Below are 15,468 nucleotides of genomic sequence, written 5' to 3' on the forward strand. Positions count from 1 at the left end.
CTTCCCGCACCCCCTCCCTCATCCATCTCCTGGCTCCAGCCCCTCCCCTCCGACCCCTCCACCTACTCCCCCTCCAACCCCTCCCTCTCCCTCACCTCCCTCCGTTTCTCCTTCTCCGGCGCCCTTCTCCCCCCCAAAACCGCCTTCCTCCTCCCCTCCAACCTCGGCCTCCACCACCACGGCGACGCCCCCGACGCCGCCGGATACACCATCCCCGAGCTAGCGCTGCTCGCAAGAAGTAGCTATCCGGCGCAGCGGTGCGTCGCGTATCGGAGTCTAGGCGCGCTGTTGGGGCGGTTGGGGCGGGGAGAGTTCGGGGTGTTGGATGGAGTGGATCTAGTAGGCGCAGGGGGAAAAGGGCCATTGGAGGGGGTGCCCGGGCAGATTCCGGGACCGGAGCGGGAAGAGTCACAGGAGGAGGGGGATGAGGAGGAGCAGATCAACGAAGCGGACCGGGTGAAGGTGCTCGGACAGGATGGGAAAGTGTATGAAGGGGTGGACGAGGCGCGGAAGCTGGCGAGAGGGTTGTGGACCGTGATGACGCGAGAGCGGGTGCTGGAGACGATTAAGGAGGAGGTGGCGAGGGAGAGCGGACATCGGAGTGCGAGGGAGTATGCGCGGGAGGCGCTGGAGGCGTGGGAGGGGGGGTTGAGGGAGGGAAAGGGCAGTGGGAGGAGGAAAGTGATTAGGGAGGAGGAGGCGGAGGTGCGGGTTGTGAGGAGAGATATGGTTGATAAGAAGGTGGATCAGGCGACGGAGGGTGGATAGATAGACGTGGATGATTGAGTGACATAGGAATATATGGATTCATGACCACTGGGGATCCGCCCGTTTCGGACCTGCTACATACTACGTGCAATGCTGTACGGTGGTGCGATCTGATCTGCTCGGCCTCGAAGACTCTGAATAAGGTAAAAAGGGATCGGAGATTTACTCTCCATGCAGCAAAGAAACCCCGGAATAACGCCTAATCCATAATCCCAATAGGTATGAGACCCTGACACCCCCCAACCCTCATCGAGTCAAAAAAATTCCGTAATCCACGCCCCGTCCCATCTTCCCCCGCTACACGCTCGTCTCCGGCCTCTCCCCCTCTGCCACCACTGGCACCCCCAACCCCCGCTCCGGACTCTGCAACACCAATTGCTCATGCCGCCTCGCCCTGAGATAATCACTCACGCTGCGGATCAGGATAAACCACCCCACGATCATCAGCACGTACGCCATCCAATCCGCCATGCTCAGCCCGCCGACCCCGCCCACGTCGCCCGGCACCCCCGGGTTCACGTCGTCGTCCATCGTCTCCGGATCGAAGTCGTGTGCATCCGGATCCGCCGGCCCGCCGAATTCCCCCCCTCCGCCGACCGGATCCGAGAACGGTGGGGCACCCTTCATCGCGAAGCCATACTGCACCATCGTAATCCCCAGGCCGGCCTTGGAGCCGTTCTTCGCCGCGTGCGTGGTGTGCAGGAGGTAGGTGAGCAAGAAGCCGATGACCTGGAAGGAGACAGAGATCATGGCGTTCCAGACGAAGGAGAAGAGCGAGCCGACGGGGAGCCCGTCGATGAATACGTCGTCGGAGAGTGTGCCGGGGGCGAGGATGGTGGTTTCCCAGTAGGGCGGGGTGGCGTCTGCCGCGGCTTGTTCGTAGGACTGTTTCATCATATTAGCATCGTTATTGAGCAGCATAGGGGTGTTGAGATGGATGGGATGGGATGGAATGTCATGTACGTACCGGTGGCTTCTCATCCAGCTCCTCCCCCGGCGTCGGCTTCGCGCTCAGGTTCGCAAACACCCCATCATTCGCCGAATACCCTCTCCCCGCCGCATTCCGCCTCGGCGTCGATGACGCGGCCGCGGAGAACGTCGGCACCTCCGTCATCCGCCTTTGCAGTCCCTCGCTCGCATTTGTCGCCGCCTGCGCATCGCCATCCGCGCTCGTCCGTCGTACTAGGCGCTGGCGCGCATCGTCGGAGCCGCGGCGGCCGGAGTCGGAGTCACTATCGGAGTCGGAGGGGTCGAAGGTATCGGCGAGGGTGCGGTCGGCGGAGGTGGTGAGGGGGTCGTGGGAGAGGAGGCGGGAGGTGGGGGAGGAGGCGCGAGAGCGGAATGAGGGGGGAGGGGAGTTGGGAATGGGGCGTTGAGGGAAACGGTGCGCGGAGGAAGGTTGGTGGGGGCTTATGGGAGAGGAGGAGTCGTCTTCTTCATCGTGGGGGGATACCTGGGGGTTGTTAGATGGTGGGTGAGGGGAGGTGAGAGTGGTGAGATGACGCTGGGAGTGTCGAGGGACTGGGGATAAAGGGGAAGATGTCTGAAGAGTACTCACTCTTTCGTATCGTTGTGAACTCATCTCGCCGAGTCGATTAGCGTGGTTGATCCCACGCGCGCCTGCGGTCCGTCGTGAGGCGACCCTGATCAGTGATCAAGCCGGAGGAAGAATGGTGGGTGGATTCCCGAGAGTGGGAGGTATAGATAAAGAAACTCGCTGTCACAGGTGGAGAAGGGTATCTAGTTGATGGGTGGAATGGAGTAAGAGAGTGAAAAGGACGGATGATGATGGGGATTTATCAGATGTGTGTTGCAGTGATCCTTTAGACTCCGGAGTCGATGGAGATGGAGTCGTCAGTCGCTTTGCCTGTCGCTTGGCCGGAACTGAACCCCGTGGCGATGTTACGTGTATGCCTGAATGCCTGTATGCCTGATTCGTGGCGTTTTGTCTAGAGTCACGTGCGCCACTGCCCTCTCAAATAGTCACGTGCTCATGAAATGATCATTCGCTCTGGTTGGCAACAGAGACCACGAATGAACATTCGACTTCCATCTGGACTTTTTATACTGTTGGTGTTGTTGCTGTTCAACTGCTCAACGCTGCTGTGCCACACGTATGACTTGCTGGTCATTCTGATATTTAGAATGACTTCGCAGTTATTATAGTCCCTCCTTAATCTACCGTTTCCCGTACCTCACCCGCCATGTCTCGACAGGTAATCTATCCATCAGAAACTCTGTCAACAACCTTCAACATACTCACAAGTACACCAGGCGATCGCGAGGCATTATGCCCGAATCTCCAGCCTCTGGCCCACCGATCCTCTCCGACCCCAAATCACCTTCCAATCCGCCATCCAATTCCGCGAATCCCTCGCATCCCCCCAACCCGCGGCCGAAAGCGTCCAGTCATCCACACCCGCCGCGCCCCTAGACGGACAGCGGGAATTAAGAAACGCTAATGCGTTATACTCACTACTTGATAACCGGTATATGAAGAAGGTGTGTAGCATTACGCGATGGATGCTGAAGTAGGCCGGCTAACATTACGCGGTAGTACCCAATCTCGAAAGACGTCCTGAAACCAAAGTCGAACGTTACGTATTACGATGATCTCATAAAGGAATTGGAGATGGCGCCGAGGCGGAATTGGTGGGAGAACTTCGTTACGAACCTTCGCGGGAAGATTAGGTTTTCGTGAGGGAGGGATGATGATTTGCTGCTCGCTGTTAAACTACTCTGAGACTATGGCCATGCCTGGGGTCAGAGCAACCTATCCCACACAGCATCTGAGCTATCTACTTTATGTGAGGCATCTAATCCATGACTGTAGACGAATCTTTCAAACAATGTTTTCAGTCTGACTGAATACTCATGGCCTTCTCCTTTACGAGTTGTAGCAGTATGCTTGGACTGTTCATCTTCTGGGCATGGTGCAGAAGGATGCTGCAGGGCCGCCGGCGATGAACTTGGAATCGACATTGCCGATGAAATGCCTTCCAAGAACAAATCCGGAACCTCTGCCTATTCTGCATCCAATTCGTCCTCCGTATACGAATCCCACCCATCCTCAGTGCTATTGGGATGTCGCCATCGTCATCGCCGCCAAAGTCGTCTCGGGGTTCAGCAGCTCCGCTCATTGCTGCCACGTGGTGTAAAAGCCATTGCATCTCCAATATCCCTAAGTCAGGCAGCGGCCGTGCTACTGGGTCATCGGTTTCAAGGGAATTTTTGTCTCCGGAACAGATTTTCTCCTCAGTCTCGTAATGGAATAGCTTGACTAAGTTTGGACCTTGGTCCAAGTCCGCTGGCAAGGAAGGACGTTGGAGAACGTCGACTTGAGGGGTGTAATTGCGTGGTGGTAGCCAGGAAAACTGTACGTCCAGACGTTTCTTGTCATCTGAAAGCCTGATTAATTTGAGGGCGAAATATGCTCTTCCCCAATATGCATGCGCGTTCGGACTGAGACACATAAGGTTATGAGAAGCCTCAGTCCCCGTGGGGAATATGGCTGTTTCCATATATCCACACGCTCCCCAGGCCAAAACGCACGTAAGATGCCCCAGAAGGAGGACCGAGGTCCTCCACTAGAGTCATCCTCATGTCGCATTGAAAACGGATAGATATGTGCCACATCGATTGGCTCGCCTACCTTCGTGAGTACACATTTGAGTTGGTCTCTCTCACGACACTGAATGCTACTAGCAGGAACTTAATTAACCACTCCAGATGGACTAACCAGATCTCGCTGAGATTTTGAGTTAGAAGCGCCCAGCTGAGTATCACCCAGCTTTCGCTTCTTTCTACTAGGATTATCTCGTGACGAAGGTGGTGGCGGTGACGAGGATGGTAGTGAGGGAGTAGAAGCGGTAGAAGACGTGCGATGTCGTTGAGTCCCTACATAACATTCGCAATCCATACTAACATATAAGATGAATTTGTAAACCTACATTTTGGAACTAATTTCACAAACTGTTCTACGTCTCCAACCTCGGCCAAATAGAGACGCGGCCCTTCAGGCTGCTGGGTAGCCAAGTCTACAATGCGCTGTAGGCGATCAATGTCGCCGAGCCACAGGCACGCCCAAGCTGTTGGGCCTTGTATTTCATCGGCACGTAGGGCGGTTTTCAAGGTTTCGAGGAGGTTATGCGCTCTGGGTCATCAAATTCCCCCTCCGGTCCGCCTTGAGATGCCATAGTGGTTGGTTCTGTTGACAGACTCCGAGGGGATGGAGGTCCGAGGGAGGAGGGAGGATCAATGGGGTAGGTGTGGCCTGGATGGTCCTCGAAATGGTACGACGTCAGACATTGAGAGTGGAAATGCTTCAATCGAAGCTAAAGCAGCAGAAAGGAAAGGAAGGATCGTGTACAGAAGTACAGAGGTGAAGAAGTAAAGAAGTGAAGAGGTGAGGTGAAGTGGTGGAATGAGCCATATCGTGGGCTCCCGCAATGTGATCAAGGTTCGCGAGATCAGATGCTGCCTCCCCGAAAAGAAATCTCTATCTTTACTATAACAGCGAAGAGGAGGAGCGCAAGAAGTCAGAGGGCCGGGGGCCAGGTGCAGGTGGAAATGATAGGATGGGAGGGAATCCGGGGGGGGGAATCCGGGGAGCAGCGGCGAGTGTTCGGGTGTCACCGTAAAAGATAGGAAAGGGAAACATGAAAGAGCAGAAAGGGAAGATGAATATAAAACGATAATTAGAACGAGGGGGGGTGGGACCCATGTAAAGCTCCCCGCGCTCAGTTAATACGAGTAAGGTCTGTTCGAGTATTAAGGCCAGATCGAGTCAGGTCAGCTCGGGATATCCCAATTCCCATCTCATCACCCACCGTTGACCTCACTTCTCCGCAATTAACCTCCGATTCTTTGCCAAGATCATAGAAATCAAGATCGTAGAAATCACAATCATATAAACCAACATGTCTTCGGTAGCGTGTATCTTCTGCAGGATTATCAAAGGTATCATCTCTCCACATGGCACCTTGTCAACCCTAGCTCACTACTCCAGGCGAGATCCCAAGCATCAAGCTCTTCGAGAGCGAGAAGACGCTCGCCTTCCTCGATATCAACCCTCTCAGCAAGGGCCATTCCGTACGTATACCCTTCCTAACCCCCAACCATCCGCGCCCCCCTCCGATCCGCCATCTAACGCGCCCTGCTCCAGCTCATTATCCCCAAATACCACGGCAAGCACATCACCGATATCCCCGACGACCACCTCCTCGAGGTCCTCTCCGTCACCAAACGCATTGCCCGCGCCGTCGGCGCCGAGAACTTCAACGTGCTGCAGAACAACGGCCGGATCGCGCATCAGATGGTCGATCATGTGCATTTCCACATGATCCCGAAGCCGAACGAGGAGGAGGGGTTGGGAATCGGGTGGCCAATGCAGGAGCCGGGGACGGAAAAGCTGAAGGCATTGGGGGAGGAGATTAAGGCGAAGATGTGAGGAGCATGCGATAGGTGGGACATGGGGTGGTGGGACATTGCATGGCATGATGTATATGATGCTACGTTTGATATATAATAACAGAGCTATCTCCAGCTCCATAAAGATGCCTTAGACTCAGAATTCGCGTAGCAGCGGAACTCATTGCCTAGTTCCTTCGCGTGCTTCGGCTCAAACGACGTGGTTCGGACGCCGGATGCGCTGTAGAGCTTGAGGATGAGTTGCTCCATCCGTTCCCCCGTACAGATGATCAACTCCGGTTTCCACGCCTCACTGGCCGGTAGACCTCTTCCAGGCTCCGGCGAAGTGCTTGAGAGCCACCGAGCGGTAATGGCAGCTGGATGACCGTGTCAGCGTCGCCTTTTAGTCGTAAGTAAAAACGTACTCCGTGTTTGACAATCATCGCTGAGGAAGGGGGGATCGCATATAATGCGGTGGTATTTCCCTTTCATCTCCGCTGCATTGAATTAGATTGAGGGATCATGAATGGGATCTCTAGGATCCGCGAACCTGGTAACACGAAAGGATACTTGAAGTCGTATTGAACGAACTCCTTGAACACAGCAAATCTGTCGTCATACTCGAGGAGGGAGATTGTCGGATGGGTGTTGGCATATTCCGTAGCCTTAAAACCCACATTAGATAGTCCAACAAGAAATATTCATGATTCGCCAAATTTGAAGGCTGTTTATGACCCCTAGATTCGTTTCAATCAGTATGGAGAGAACTACGTTACCTGCAGATTCTTGAGCTGGATAAACACACTTGGCGCAGATACGACCGCAATGCAAGTCTCATCTGTCGCATCCTCCAGGAGTTCCCTCGCTAAGGCTGTAGCGGTAGGATCATCGTACTACAGTAAGTCGTAAGTTGCTGGACTTCAACCAAAGACAGTCGATTCAGTCGCCACCGTACCCAGAATTGACTGGCATTCCAATCTTCCGTAAAGAGTTCCATTGACAAAGGGTTATCCTTGTCAAATTTCAACTCCGATTTGGTTTTTAGGTCTTCGAATCGAGCTTCTTGGGCTTCGCGATCGTCGTAGAACTGTTCCAGAAGCGCGAGCGTGGCGGCAGGGAGCCGTCTATGCTTGGTTAGAACGGGAAATCTGACGATAGTACTGAACATAAACGTACAGGACATCTTCTTCATCCTCGCCATGTGAGGCCATGAAGGTCTCGGATCTCGAATAGTAAGATCTTTGAACTTTTCAAGTCATATAAAGATGGTAGGGCTGAGTCCTTTTTTTGTCAGCCAAGTGAGCCACCAACGAAATCTCCAATTCTCCATATCGGACCCACTAGACCCGATTCGGACGTGGGGTAGATCTCGGCATCCCCCACTTGACCCTTCGCCCAACCGCAACGTTCCCGTTACCAACCCCGGTCCTCTATTCCGTACCTCGGATATAAATTATGAAGGCGTGCTATAATGTTTCCATGGCTCAAAGGTCTTGCACTTATCATGACGTGAATTGAAGGATACATCGCTTAAACATGAATGCAGCTTGGCCACATATTCCGGAGGTCGAAAGACTGAGCGCGAGAGTCATCCGCATACTGGGAGGTAACCCGGGCAAGGTGAGCACGCAATCTAGATGAATCACTAGATATGGACTGACTGTGATAGTTCACGCTACAAGGTAATTGCTCCTGTGAATAGCCGGCGAGACTCGAAACTCAGACAACCAGGCACGAACACATACCTCATCGGTCAAGGACCTCGCCGTATCCTCATCGACTCCGCCCAGGGCATCCCCTCCTGGATCCACGCGTTGAAGAATGTCCTCGCCAGCGAGAATGCCACCATTGAGCGCGCCATCATCACCCACTGGCACCCCGACCACGTAGGCGGCATCCCCGACCTCCTCGCCCTCTCCCCGACCACCCTGATCCACAAGTACGACCCGAACGAAGGCCAAGAAGACATCCGCGATGGCCAGAAGTTCTCCGTGCAGGGCGCCACTCTCCGCGCGTTCCACTGCCCGGGCCACACCACCGACCACATGGCGCTGGTCCTTGAGGAGGAGGACGCCATGTTCACCGGCGACAACGTCCTGGGCAACGGCACCTCGGTATTCGAGGACCTCGCGGTCTACATGGGCTCGCTCGACCGGATGGCGACCCAGTTCAAGGGCCGAGGATACCCCGCCCACGGCACGCTGATCGACAACGGGCCGCAGCGGATCGCCGAGTACATCGCGCATCGCCAGGAGCGGGAGAACCAGATCTTGGGGCTACTCGCGAGCGACAAGACGGCGGTGGGGATGGAGCCGGGGCATGGCTGGACGAGCAAAGAGTTGGTGCAGGTGATTTATAGAGATCTGGTAGAGCATATGCACCAGGCGGCGGAACGAGGCGTGCTGCAGGTGTTAGAGAAGCTGCAGTCTGAAGGCCGCGTGGCGCACGAGGAGAGTACGAACGAATACTCCTTGACTGGATATCCACGGTCAGCATTGTAGTTCTTATCCATCATCTAATAGACCATATTGCACTTCATCACTCTTGCACTGTATCCTGCACAGATTGTGTGGAGACTGACCGATCACTAGGTGAACGTTATGACCAATCCGATTTCATAGTATGATTTGTCACGGTAATTTAATGAGTGTGACTATTGCAGTCTCACATGCAGATACGATCCCTTTCTGCTTTTTTTTAATGCGCAATGAATGTAGTTACGAACCCAGACCAATTCAAGCCTGCTTCTGAGTGCCCTTTGTGTCGTCCAACGCGAAACATCTCTCCACCGAGTCCTTGTTATTCATGAACCAATTCGGCATGGCAATCTTCTTCCCAGCACTGAAGAACAGGAAGAGTAGAAGTTGGTTGATACTGAAGCCCGCATCGAACGCCGCGGCAACAAGGTTGTTGTAACGTTCCCACTTGACGGGGCAACGTCGCTTCGTCCAGAACATCGAGTAGAATCCAACCGCCAGGCGTGATAAGTATCCGGTCGATACGTTCCCGCAAAACCAGCCCATAGAAGAGAGTAGGATCGTGGTGTTAAACAACTCGAACCGAGCCTTTTTGAACGTTTTGTGAAGAAGAAAAACGGCAATTGGAAGTATCGCACCAAGCAGGAACCCATATGGAAGATATTTGTAGATCTTCTCTTCGAACATGCGCCGAGGCCCAATGAGCACGTACTGGACCGCCAGGCTATTGTAAGAGTTGATCTTTTGTGCACTCCACTGCCGCAATGGGTCCACTTTGACGCCAGAAAGGTACTCTCCCTTGGTCCTGAGCATCCAAAGGATGACTGCGTAGTTGATCGGGATCCCGAGCAACTCCCCGAAGATCTGGCTGAAGAAGGTTGCACGAGGTGGAATGTGCATGAAATGGCCAATCTTCAGGTCCTGCAGCATGAATTGAGCGCGATACCACGAGGTTCCGGCAAGTGCTCCATAAACAGACGCCCCCACAGGATGTCGATGCTTTTGTGCGTGGTTTCCGTCCCCATGATTGATCAGGCAGCCATAGACGAGCTCGTTGAACGTTCCGGTACTGATTTGGTACGAGGTGAGGGCATACAGCCATGAGAACGGAACTATCACGACGACCGCCGAGAACAGAGCCACTAAAAATGCCCACCAGGGGGCGAAGAACTGGTCGCTCCCTAGGATACTGAGAATGGTGGAAACGGAACCGAGGAAAAGGAGAATATACCACCACCAGGGGACTTCTTTGTAGGACCGCATCAGGAGATTCAGTCTGTCGGTGTATGGCTGATGAAATGAAATGAAACTCCGCCTGATGTCCTTGAAGCCGAAGAATACCATCCAGACAATGCCAGAGACATAGGCGGCATAATCGAAGAATATGGTGGAGACAAAATGAGCTCCCATATACACCGGGCCGTATTCTTTATAGGCAGTTGAATTGAAAGTGCCATTCGATCCGATGAGTTCCTTCGCTGGGTATCGAGTCCCGTTGGCAAGGAAAACTCCATTCGACATCAAAGGGGCGTTCCCATTCCCAATAGCTCCTCCTCGCATCAAGGGTAGAAATACCCAACATTGAAGGGCATAGCCGGCCACAATGAGCATAGTTGTGGTAAATGGTACAATCATTGGATTGCACCAGTGGCTCGCGACGTTGGCCCAATTCAAAGAGATGTTTCCATAGCCTGCACCACCCAATCCTGAAGCCATGAATTGCACATCGGGTTGGCGAGGGAAAACCCAACAGAAGAATGCCAACGAGCTGAGCATCGGGGCCGCATACTCAGGGAAGACCTGCCACGACAGCATTCCAGCGAGGCAAATAAAAAACACTCGTCTCTTTTTGCTGCTGAGTTGCTTGTCCTCGGTGTCGTGACGGAAGGCTTCAAATAGCTGTACCTGCATCCTTGCGCTCTGCCAGGGATATTTCGGATCGTAGAGCACAAAGTTCCGCGCCAGGGCAGCCAGTGAGTAGCCAAGGAAGACGTTCGCGAACATGAACGCAATTGCTATGGCCGGATGAATCGTCTCGCCATAGAGTAAGCTTGCGAGGGCGATTGGAATGCCCATCATGCTGCTGGTGGCCCCTGAAGCAGCCGTAACGGTAACCAACACATGCTCTTTGATGCTCCAAGGTCCCGGGTTCAGGCTAAAGCCATATTTCGTGAATGGAATCCTGACTCTCCAGGCAGGAAGTACGTTAGCCAGCCACGTTCCCGCATAGTGGCAAGCGATCTGGACGAAAAGTGTTGAGTACGGCGCCGAAGTCGTCCGAAACATTGACATCTGCGATATGATGGCTCCAGGGATGACGAAAAGTATAGAGAGTACGAAGTAGCGGAAGGTAATGGTGGACAGGCTCGGATCGTCCTCCAGGCTGACCGTCTCCCGGATTTCCTTTGGAATTGTTATTAAATCCAGGGGAAGCTGCCCTCGTTCCAATGCCGGTTCTCCTTCATCCACTGCTGTTACAAATGGAATATTCCCAGCTGTTCCACGGTGCACAGGATGAGAGCTATCCCCGCTATCGTATGATGAAAGTGACGGTGGGCGTTCTTCTTCATCTACAGCTGTTAGGGACGAATCGCTCCACGCAGTGCGGCGACGCCTTTGCCGGAGACGATGCACCTCGTCCGGAGGGTCAATTGGGAGAGTTAATTCGGTTTGCTCATCGACTGCCGGTGAGGAGGACGCTTCCGCTGACGGGCTCGGTGTATCGCGGCCGTTCGTCAAACGAGGACGCCATGTTAAGAATTGACGCAAATTATATCGCCTTGTGTCCCCCGTGTCCCTTACTTCGGGAAACTCAAGATGGTGAGATTCGCGCATAGTGAAGTTTTCGATAACGAACGAATAATATGCGACGAGGAAGAATATATGCTCTCAGTCAACGACAGACATAGCCGCTTTTCGGAGAGAAGAAAAGGGATCCGATAAGAAAAGAGCAATAAGACATTCCTCTTGGTGCGAATGCTAGCAAGTACGTCCGAGATGAAGTAATTGCCGTCCAGGTGTTTTCTAATCCGTGAAGCGCTACTAAGTTCGACCGCAACCGAGATCTACTTAGAAGGGTGTTTCTCATTGCGACTTCCATATTCGCCTTGACTTCGCTAACAGGAACAATTATAGCAGGACAGCCGTATCAAATCTTTCAACCCTTCCACAACAGCTGCTATATGGCGTGGAAGATCTGCATATTGGTCTCGCTTCGATGTCTCTGAGAGACCAGATGATCAAATAGGAATGACTATGCCTAGGCCAATACTGGTTGACTGACCTGAATCTGAGTAGAAACGAACTTTAACTTGTTGCATCATCGATCGAGCGGTTAACCAAAAGCAGTGACGAAGAAATAATGGCAAATGGGCTGGATGGATTCACTTGATTTTCCTACGGAAAGGGCAAGTGAAGCGGGTGCCTCGTACATATGAGGCGCCACATCGTAGTCGTAATGGTCCATACCAGTAGACAGGCCTTCTGTATAAGTGACTGTATGGATTGGGACGTTTGAAGCGATATCAGGAGGAATACAGCTGCGTATGAAGACCTGCCTTTCAAGGCGCGTTTCACAACATTAATCGTCTATGGCAGCCATTTCCGACGATGCGAGCAGATACAGCTGGTCATTGTCGGCGGATACCTCACTACTACCGTTGGCCCTTTCTCAATCTGACCACATGAGACATATGCCGAGGTTACTTCATCCTTCAAAGGTGATGCAGTAGATAGATGACTGATGTTGTCAGTCATGATTCTCGGATTCAACATCAAGTTTGAGATGCGTCGTCTATGGTCCCTACAGTTGACTAGAAATTTTCAACGTCTATCAAAATTCAAAAACATGCCAGTCTCATTAAGCGCCAGCTTTCTCCTCTTTATTGGCGGGGCTTCGATACTACTATTTTTACACTTAAGTCCTGCAGTTAGGATTTCATGCATCTATTCCCGTTTGACTCTGAAACAAGAGCCTACAAAAGCCCTGCGGCTACGCAATGCCCCCAATTCGCCCTCCATCCATGTTGCAGACCCAATGCTGAGCCGCAATATTATCGGTTCTGGAGAGTGGGGATAGTATTGAATTCGAGATTCTGTTGAACTTCTCTAGCCAATAATTTGGCGCCATTCCAACTTATCGTAGAGTAACAGGATTGATATGGGATTTGATAACAAGTGGAGTTTGCCAAGTCGATTACTGTTGTGCTCTAGGTCAATGTCTTGAAGAATTTCAGATTCTCTCCTTTGCAGATGTTCCTTTTCTGCTGTTCATCGTCCTGTCATTGTACAAGTCCATCCTTTACATTGTTTTCTGTGATTACCGACTCCCATGGTACCCAATTCAGCAGCACCAGTCGCCAGGAGCGAATCACCTCCAAGTCATGAGAAATACACATACGACGAGAAACCATTGCCCCGGATACCGATACGAAGATTTTCCACAGAGGATACACTATGTCCAGAATCGCCAGGGGCACCGGAGATCCAAGGGGCTGTCCGGCCGCAAACGGTCACGCAGATAATAGGAGGAAGAGCTATCAATTTTGTCACAATCACCCAGTTTTTTACGGAATGGTGGGCGTGGGAACTGGTAAGCTTGGCAATGTCAGCGTTCTGCATGGGCGCGATAGTGGTCCTGCTCGTCGTGCACAATGGCCAGTCCATCCCAACGCTTCCATTCGGCATTACTCTCAATGCGGCCGTTTCAATCCTTGCGAGAGTGGGTGGAGCAGCAATGCTGCTTGCTACTGCGGAAGCCATGGGACAGCTGAAATGGAACTGGTATAAAAAAAACTCCAAGAAATTGGTCGACTTTGAGATGTTCGACTCTGCTAGTCGCGGCTTATGGGGTTCATCTTGGCTCCTCTTTAAAATGAAGGGGAAGTGAGTAAATCTTCCAAATACATTTGTCTCCAATTGCTCACAGATATGAAGGATATTGCCGACACTTGGTGCAATCATTACACTTCTTTCGATCGCGATTGAGCCGGCTTTTCAATATATCTTGACCTCTCATGAAATACCAGTCTTTCAAGGGAATGGCACTGTGGCTCGAGCGTTCCGATACCAACCTATAGATTCGACAGTATCTCTAGTCGATGGTGTGATGCAAGCTGCCGTCTCACCTTTGTGGTCTAGGGACCAGATAACTACTAGAGAGCGTGTCTCTTGCCCGACAGGTAACTGTCGGTACGAATTCGATTCATTGGCGGTTTGTAGTGCCTGTGAGGACATTTTCGCGGAGCTTTCCTTCGGATGCTTCGATACTGGCCTCGAATGGTATCGAAAAGGCCCTCTGGAAGACTCGTCTACGGCTCCCTCTCGGACCGCTTGTGGCTATTGGCTAAACGCTACATCCGCTGAGCCATCTCTGGTTTCCGGCTATGTAGTGCAGCCGAATACAACAACACCCGGCGAAGCATTGCAGGGCCGGATTTTTTCGATGTACAATTATACCCATGAGTCCTATTTCTATTACAATGGATCTCTAAGGTTTAAAGACGCTCCGGATCCTCTTATCGACTTTATGGTCTTCTCGTTGCCTGACAGTGCCTCAGTCTATGCCAACAAGACTCCAGCAGCCCACGAGTGCATGCTTCGCTTCTGTGGCCGGTCATATACTTCTTCGATGATAGACGGTATATACGAGGAAACTGTCACCGAGACATACTTTGATAACCGCACCAACGCTGGTGGTTGGCTTCCTAGAGCTGAGTTGGAGGAAGACGTTCAGGTTTTAACCCGATATTATGATCGTCTCCTAAGCATCGACAACCCAGCAAGGAACACTAGCTTTGAGGTCGGAAACATCAGCTTCATCATCGCAACGACCCCATTTGATGAGTTTATGCCCGGTTGGGTTACTGTTGAAAATTCATCTTCGCGCCCGCAACTAATTCACCAATGGTGGCAAGGTATCTCAAAAGAAGAGGATCTGAAGAACAGTCCATGGATGCTTCCAAACAACGTCACGAAATTCGTTGAGAAGATTGAAAAGGCTATGACAAATGTCATACGATCAGATCCAGTTAATATGAAGCTGGTGCAAGGCCCTGCGTGGGCCTTTCAGACCGTCGTCTTTATCCGCTGGCAATGGATCACACTCCCAGCCACACTTTTACTAGCTAGTTTCGCCTTCCTCGTTGCGGTTATTCTCCAAACAGACAAACAGAAGGACCATGTGGGCATCTGGAAGAACGCGGCACTCGCTACCCTGCTTCACTGCTTTCAGGGTGATGTTCGAAAAGCCATGGGCGAAGGATGGAGGATGGGAGACGCCACTGCTCGAGCTAGCCGATTAGATGTCAAGTTCTCCCCAGACCATGGTTGGCTAATCTCACATGAAAGCAGTCCAGAGACACTACCAAATACATCACGCAGACTTTCTCAAATATTCAAAGAACCTGCATCAATGACCTCATCAGCGATGGAGGTTTCTGACCGTAAGAGAATGCCGGACTGGATCTGAACCCTCTAAATACCTGTAACTAAGTTATATGGCTCCCGATGTTCCTTGCGCCATCTTTCATTCTCGTTCCTTCAAATTCTTGAATGTCTCTTTCTTAAAGTGATGAAATACAGATAGCCTAACGCATTCCGTCACCAACGGTGCTTCAATTGTAACATCGATATTGAATTTTATGGTACGTTCAAAACTGTGAAAATCCCGGAAAGTACAGCTTCGCGTTCTTTCTTTGGGCGGGCAGTTTCGTCATTTGAAAGTATTGAATTCATCACATGTGTATAGTCAGGTCAAGGAAATATATGCTCTCAAGTTTGCTAGGTCTGGTTGCTCTCAGCTTAGTCTTCAGTG

At 52.0% G+C, this 15,468-nt stretch overlaps 9 protein-coding genes across 9 annotated transcripts in view; 5 read left to right on the plus strand and 4 right to left on the minus strand.

Moving 5' to 3' along the window:
• Positions 1 to 768, plus strand: part of P152DRAFT_510843 (uncharacterized protein) — a gene marked incomplete at its 3' end in the record, with an annotated part of 1,675 nt that extends 907 nt beyond the window's left edge. The window contains exon 2 of the mRNA XM_033682689.1: positions 40 to 768. Coding sequence (XP_033539293.1) covers positions 40 to 768 — 729 coding nt within the window. The remainder of the gene's footprint in view (positions 1 to 39) is intronic.
• P152DRAFT_454234 (uncharacterized protein) lies at positions 765 to 2,561 on the minus strand. The gene is made up of 3 exons (XM_033678557.1): positions 2,327 to 2,561; positions 1,736 to 2,221; positions 765 to 1,653 (listed from the first exon to the last, which is right to left on the minus strand). Exons 1-3 carry the CDS (start codon positions 2,348 to 2,350, stop codon positions 1,066 to 1,068), a joined length of 1,098 nt encoding a protein of 365 aa, XP_033539294.1. The 5' UTR covers positions 2,351 to 2,561; the 3' UTR covers positions 765 to 1,065.
• Positions 2,562 to 2,972: 411 nt separating this feature from the next.
• P152DRAFT_445710 (uncharacterized protein) lies at positions 2,973 to 3,469 on the plus strand (the record flags this gene model as incomplete). Its single annotated transcript, XM_033677870.1, has 3 exons — positions 2,973 to 2,984; positions 3,043 to 3,270; positions 3,326 to 3,469. 3 exons carry the CDS (start codon positions 2,973 to 2,975, stop codon positions 3,467 to 3,469), a joined length of 384 nt encoding a protein of 127 aa, XP_033539295.1.
• P152DRAFT_26074 (uncharacterized protein) lies at positions 3,427 to 4,568 on the minus strand. Its single transcript, XM_033674786.1, has 2 exons — positions 4,508 to 4,568; positions 3,427 to 4,416 (listed from the first exon to the last, which is right to left on the minus strand). Exon 2 carries the CDS (start codon positions 4,287 to 4,289, stop codon positions 3,624 to 3,626), a length of 666 nt encoding a protein of 221 aa, XP_033539296.1. The 5' UTR covers positions 4,290 to 4,416; positions 4,508 to 4,568; the 3' UTR covers positions 3,427 to 3,623.
• Positions 4,569 to 5,564: 996 nt separating this feature from the next.
• P152DRAFT_427664 (HIT-like protein) lies at positions 5,565 to 6,326 on the plus strand. The gene is made up of 3 exons (XM_033677305.1): positions 5,565 to 5,727; positions 5,777 to 5,859; positions 5,933 to 6,326. Exons 1-3 carry the CDS (start codon positions 5,688 to 5,690, stop codon positions 6,215 to 6,217), a joined length of 408 nt encoding a protein of 135 aa, XP_033539297.1. The 5' UTR covers positions 5,565 to 5,687; the 3' UTR covers positions 6,218 to 6,326.
• P152DRAFT_454240 (uncharacterized protein) lies at positions 6,261 to 7,454 on the minus strand. Its single transcript, XM_033678558.1, has 6 exons — positions 7,354 to 7,454; positions 7,133 to 7,301; positions 6,954 to 7,070; positions 6,728 to 6,842; positions 6,603 to 6,674; positions 6,261 to 6,554 (listed from the first exon to the last, which is right to left on the minus strand). The coding sequence occupies exons 1-6, from the start codon at positions 7,386 to 7,388 to the stop codon at positions 6,304 to 6,306; spliced, it is 759 nt and encodes a 252-aa protein (XP_033539298.1). The 5' UTR covers positions 7,389 to 7,454; the 3' UTR covers positions 6,261 to 6,303.
• Positions 7,455 to 7,616: 162 nt separating this feature from the next.
• Positions 7,617 to 9,005, plus strand: P152DRAFT_26151 (Metallo-hydrolase/oxidoreductase). The gene is made up of 4 exons (XM_033674794.1): positions 7,617 to 7,797; positions 7,847 to 7,859; positions 7,909 to 8,665; positions 8,769 to 9,005. The coding sequence occupies exons 1-4, from the start codon at positions 7,714 to 7,716 to the stop codon at positions 8,770 to 8,772; spliced, it is 858 nt and encodes a 285-aa protein (XP_033539299.1). The 5' UTR covers positions 7,617 to 7,713; the 3' UTR covers positions 8,773 to 9,005.
• On the minus strand, positions 8,913 to 11,682 carry P152DRAFT_487511 (OPT oligopeptide transporter; the record flags this gene model as incomplete). The annotated part of the gene is made up of 2 exons (XM_033682100.1): positions 11,133 to 11,682; positions 8,913 to 11,057 (listed from the first exon to the last, which is right to left on the minus strand). The coding sequence occupies exons 1-2, from the start codon at positions 11,487 to 11,489 to the stop codon at positions 8,913 to 8,915; spliced, it is 2,502 nt and encodes an 833-aa protein (XP_033539300.1). The 5' UTR covers positions 11,490 to 11,682.
• Positions 11,683 to 12,984: 1,302 nt separating this feature from the next.
• P152DRAFT_510850 (uncharacterized protein) lies at positions 12,985 to 15,459 on the plus strand (the record flags this gene model as incomplete). The annotated part of the gene is made up of 4 exons (XM_033682690.1): positions 12,985 to 13,538; positions 13,590 to 15,097; positions 15,237 to 15,298; positions 15,439 to 15,459. The coding sequence occupies 4 exons, from the start codon at positions 12,985 to 12,987 to the stop codon at positions 15,457 to 15,459; spliced, it is 2,145 nt and encodes a 714-aa protein (XP_033539301.1).
• Positions 15,460 to 15,468: the final 9 nt, after the last annotated feature.

The sequence above is a fragment of the Eremomyces bilateralis genome (assembly GCF_010015585.1).
Source record: "Eremomyces bilateralis CBS 781.70 unplaced genomic scaffold P152scaffold_1, whole genome shotgun sequence".
In the NCBI taxonomy this organism is placed as follows: Eukaryota; Fungi; Ascomycota; class Dothideomycetes; order Eremomycetales; family Eremomycetaceae; genus Eremomyces; species Eremomyces bilateralis.

What these genes read in the sequence shown, in the direction of transcription:
- P152DRAFT_454234 (XM_033678557.1), bottom strand. Translation starts at nt 2,350, where the DNA reads ATGAGTTCACAACGATACGAAAGA. An exon ending in GTTCACAACGATACGAAAGA is followed by an intron (nt 2,222 to 2,326) that starts GTGAGTACTCTT and finishes AACAACCCCCAG; the next exon opens with GTATCCCCCCACGATGAAGA. An exon ending in AGCTGGATGAGAAGCCACCG is followed by an intron (nt 1,654 to 1,735) that starts GTACGTACATGA and finishes ATGATGAAACAG; the next exon opens with TCCTACGAACAAGCCGCGGC.
- P152DRAFT_26074 (XM_033674786.1), bottom strand. Translation starts at nt 4,289, where the DNA reads ATGGAAACAGCCATATTCCCCACGGGGACTGAGGCTTCTCATAACCTT.
- P152DRAFT_427664 (XM_033677305.1), top strand. Translation starts at nt 5,688, where the DNA reads ATGTCTTCGGTAGCGTGTATCTTCTGCAGGATTATCAAAG. An exon ending in CTTCTGCAGGATTATCAAAG is followed by an intron (nt 5,728 to 5,776) that starts GTATCATCTCTC and finishes TCACTACTCCAG; the next exon opens with GCGAGATCCCAAGCATCAAG. An exon ending in CTCTCAGCAAGGGCCATTCC is followed by an intron (nt 5,860 to 5,932) that starts GTACGTATACCC and finishes GCCCTGCTCCAG; the next exon opens with CTCATTATCCCCAAATACCA.
- P152DRAFT_454240 (XM_033678558.1), bottom strand. Translation starts at nt 7,388, where the DNA reads ATGGCCTCACATGGCGAGGATGAAGAAGATGTCCT. An exon ending in GAGGATGAAGAAGATGTCCT is followed by an intron (nt 7,302 to 7,353) that starts GTACGTTTATGT and finishes AACCAAGCATAG; the next exon opens with ACGGCTCCCTGCCGCCACGC. An exon ending in TCCAGCTCAAGAATCTGCAG is followed by an intron (nt 6,843 to 6,953) that starts GTAACGTAGTTC and finishes GTGGGTTTTAAG; the next exon opens with GCTACGGAATATGCCAACAC.
- P152DRAFT_26151 (XM_033674794.1), top strand. Translation starts at nt 7,714, where the DNA reads ATGAATGCAGCTTGGCCACATATTCCGGAGGTCGAAAGACTGAGCGCG.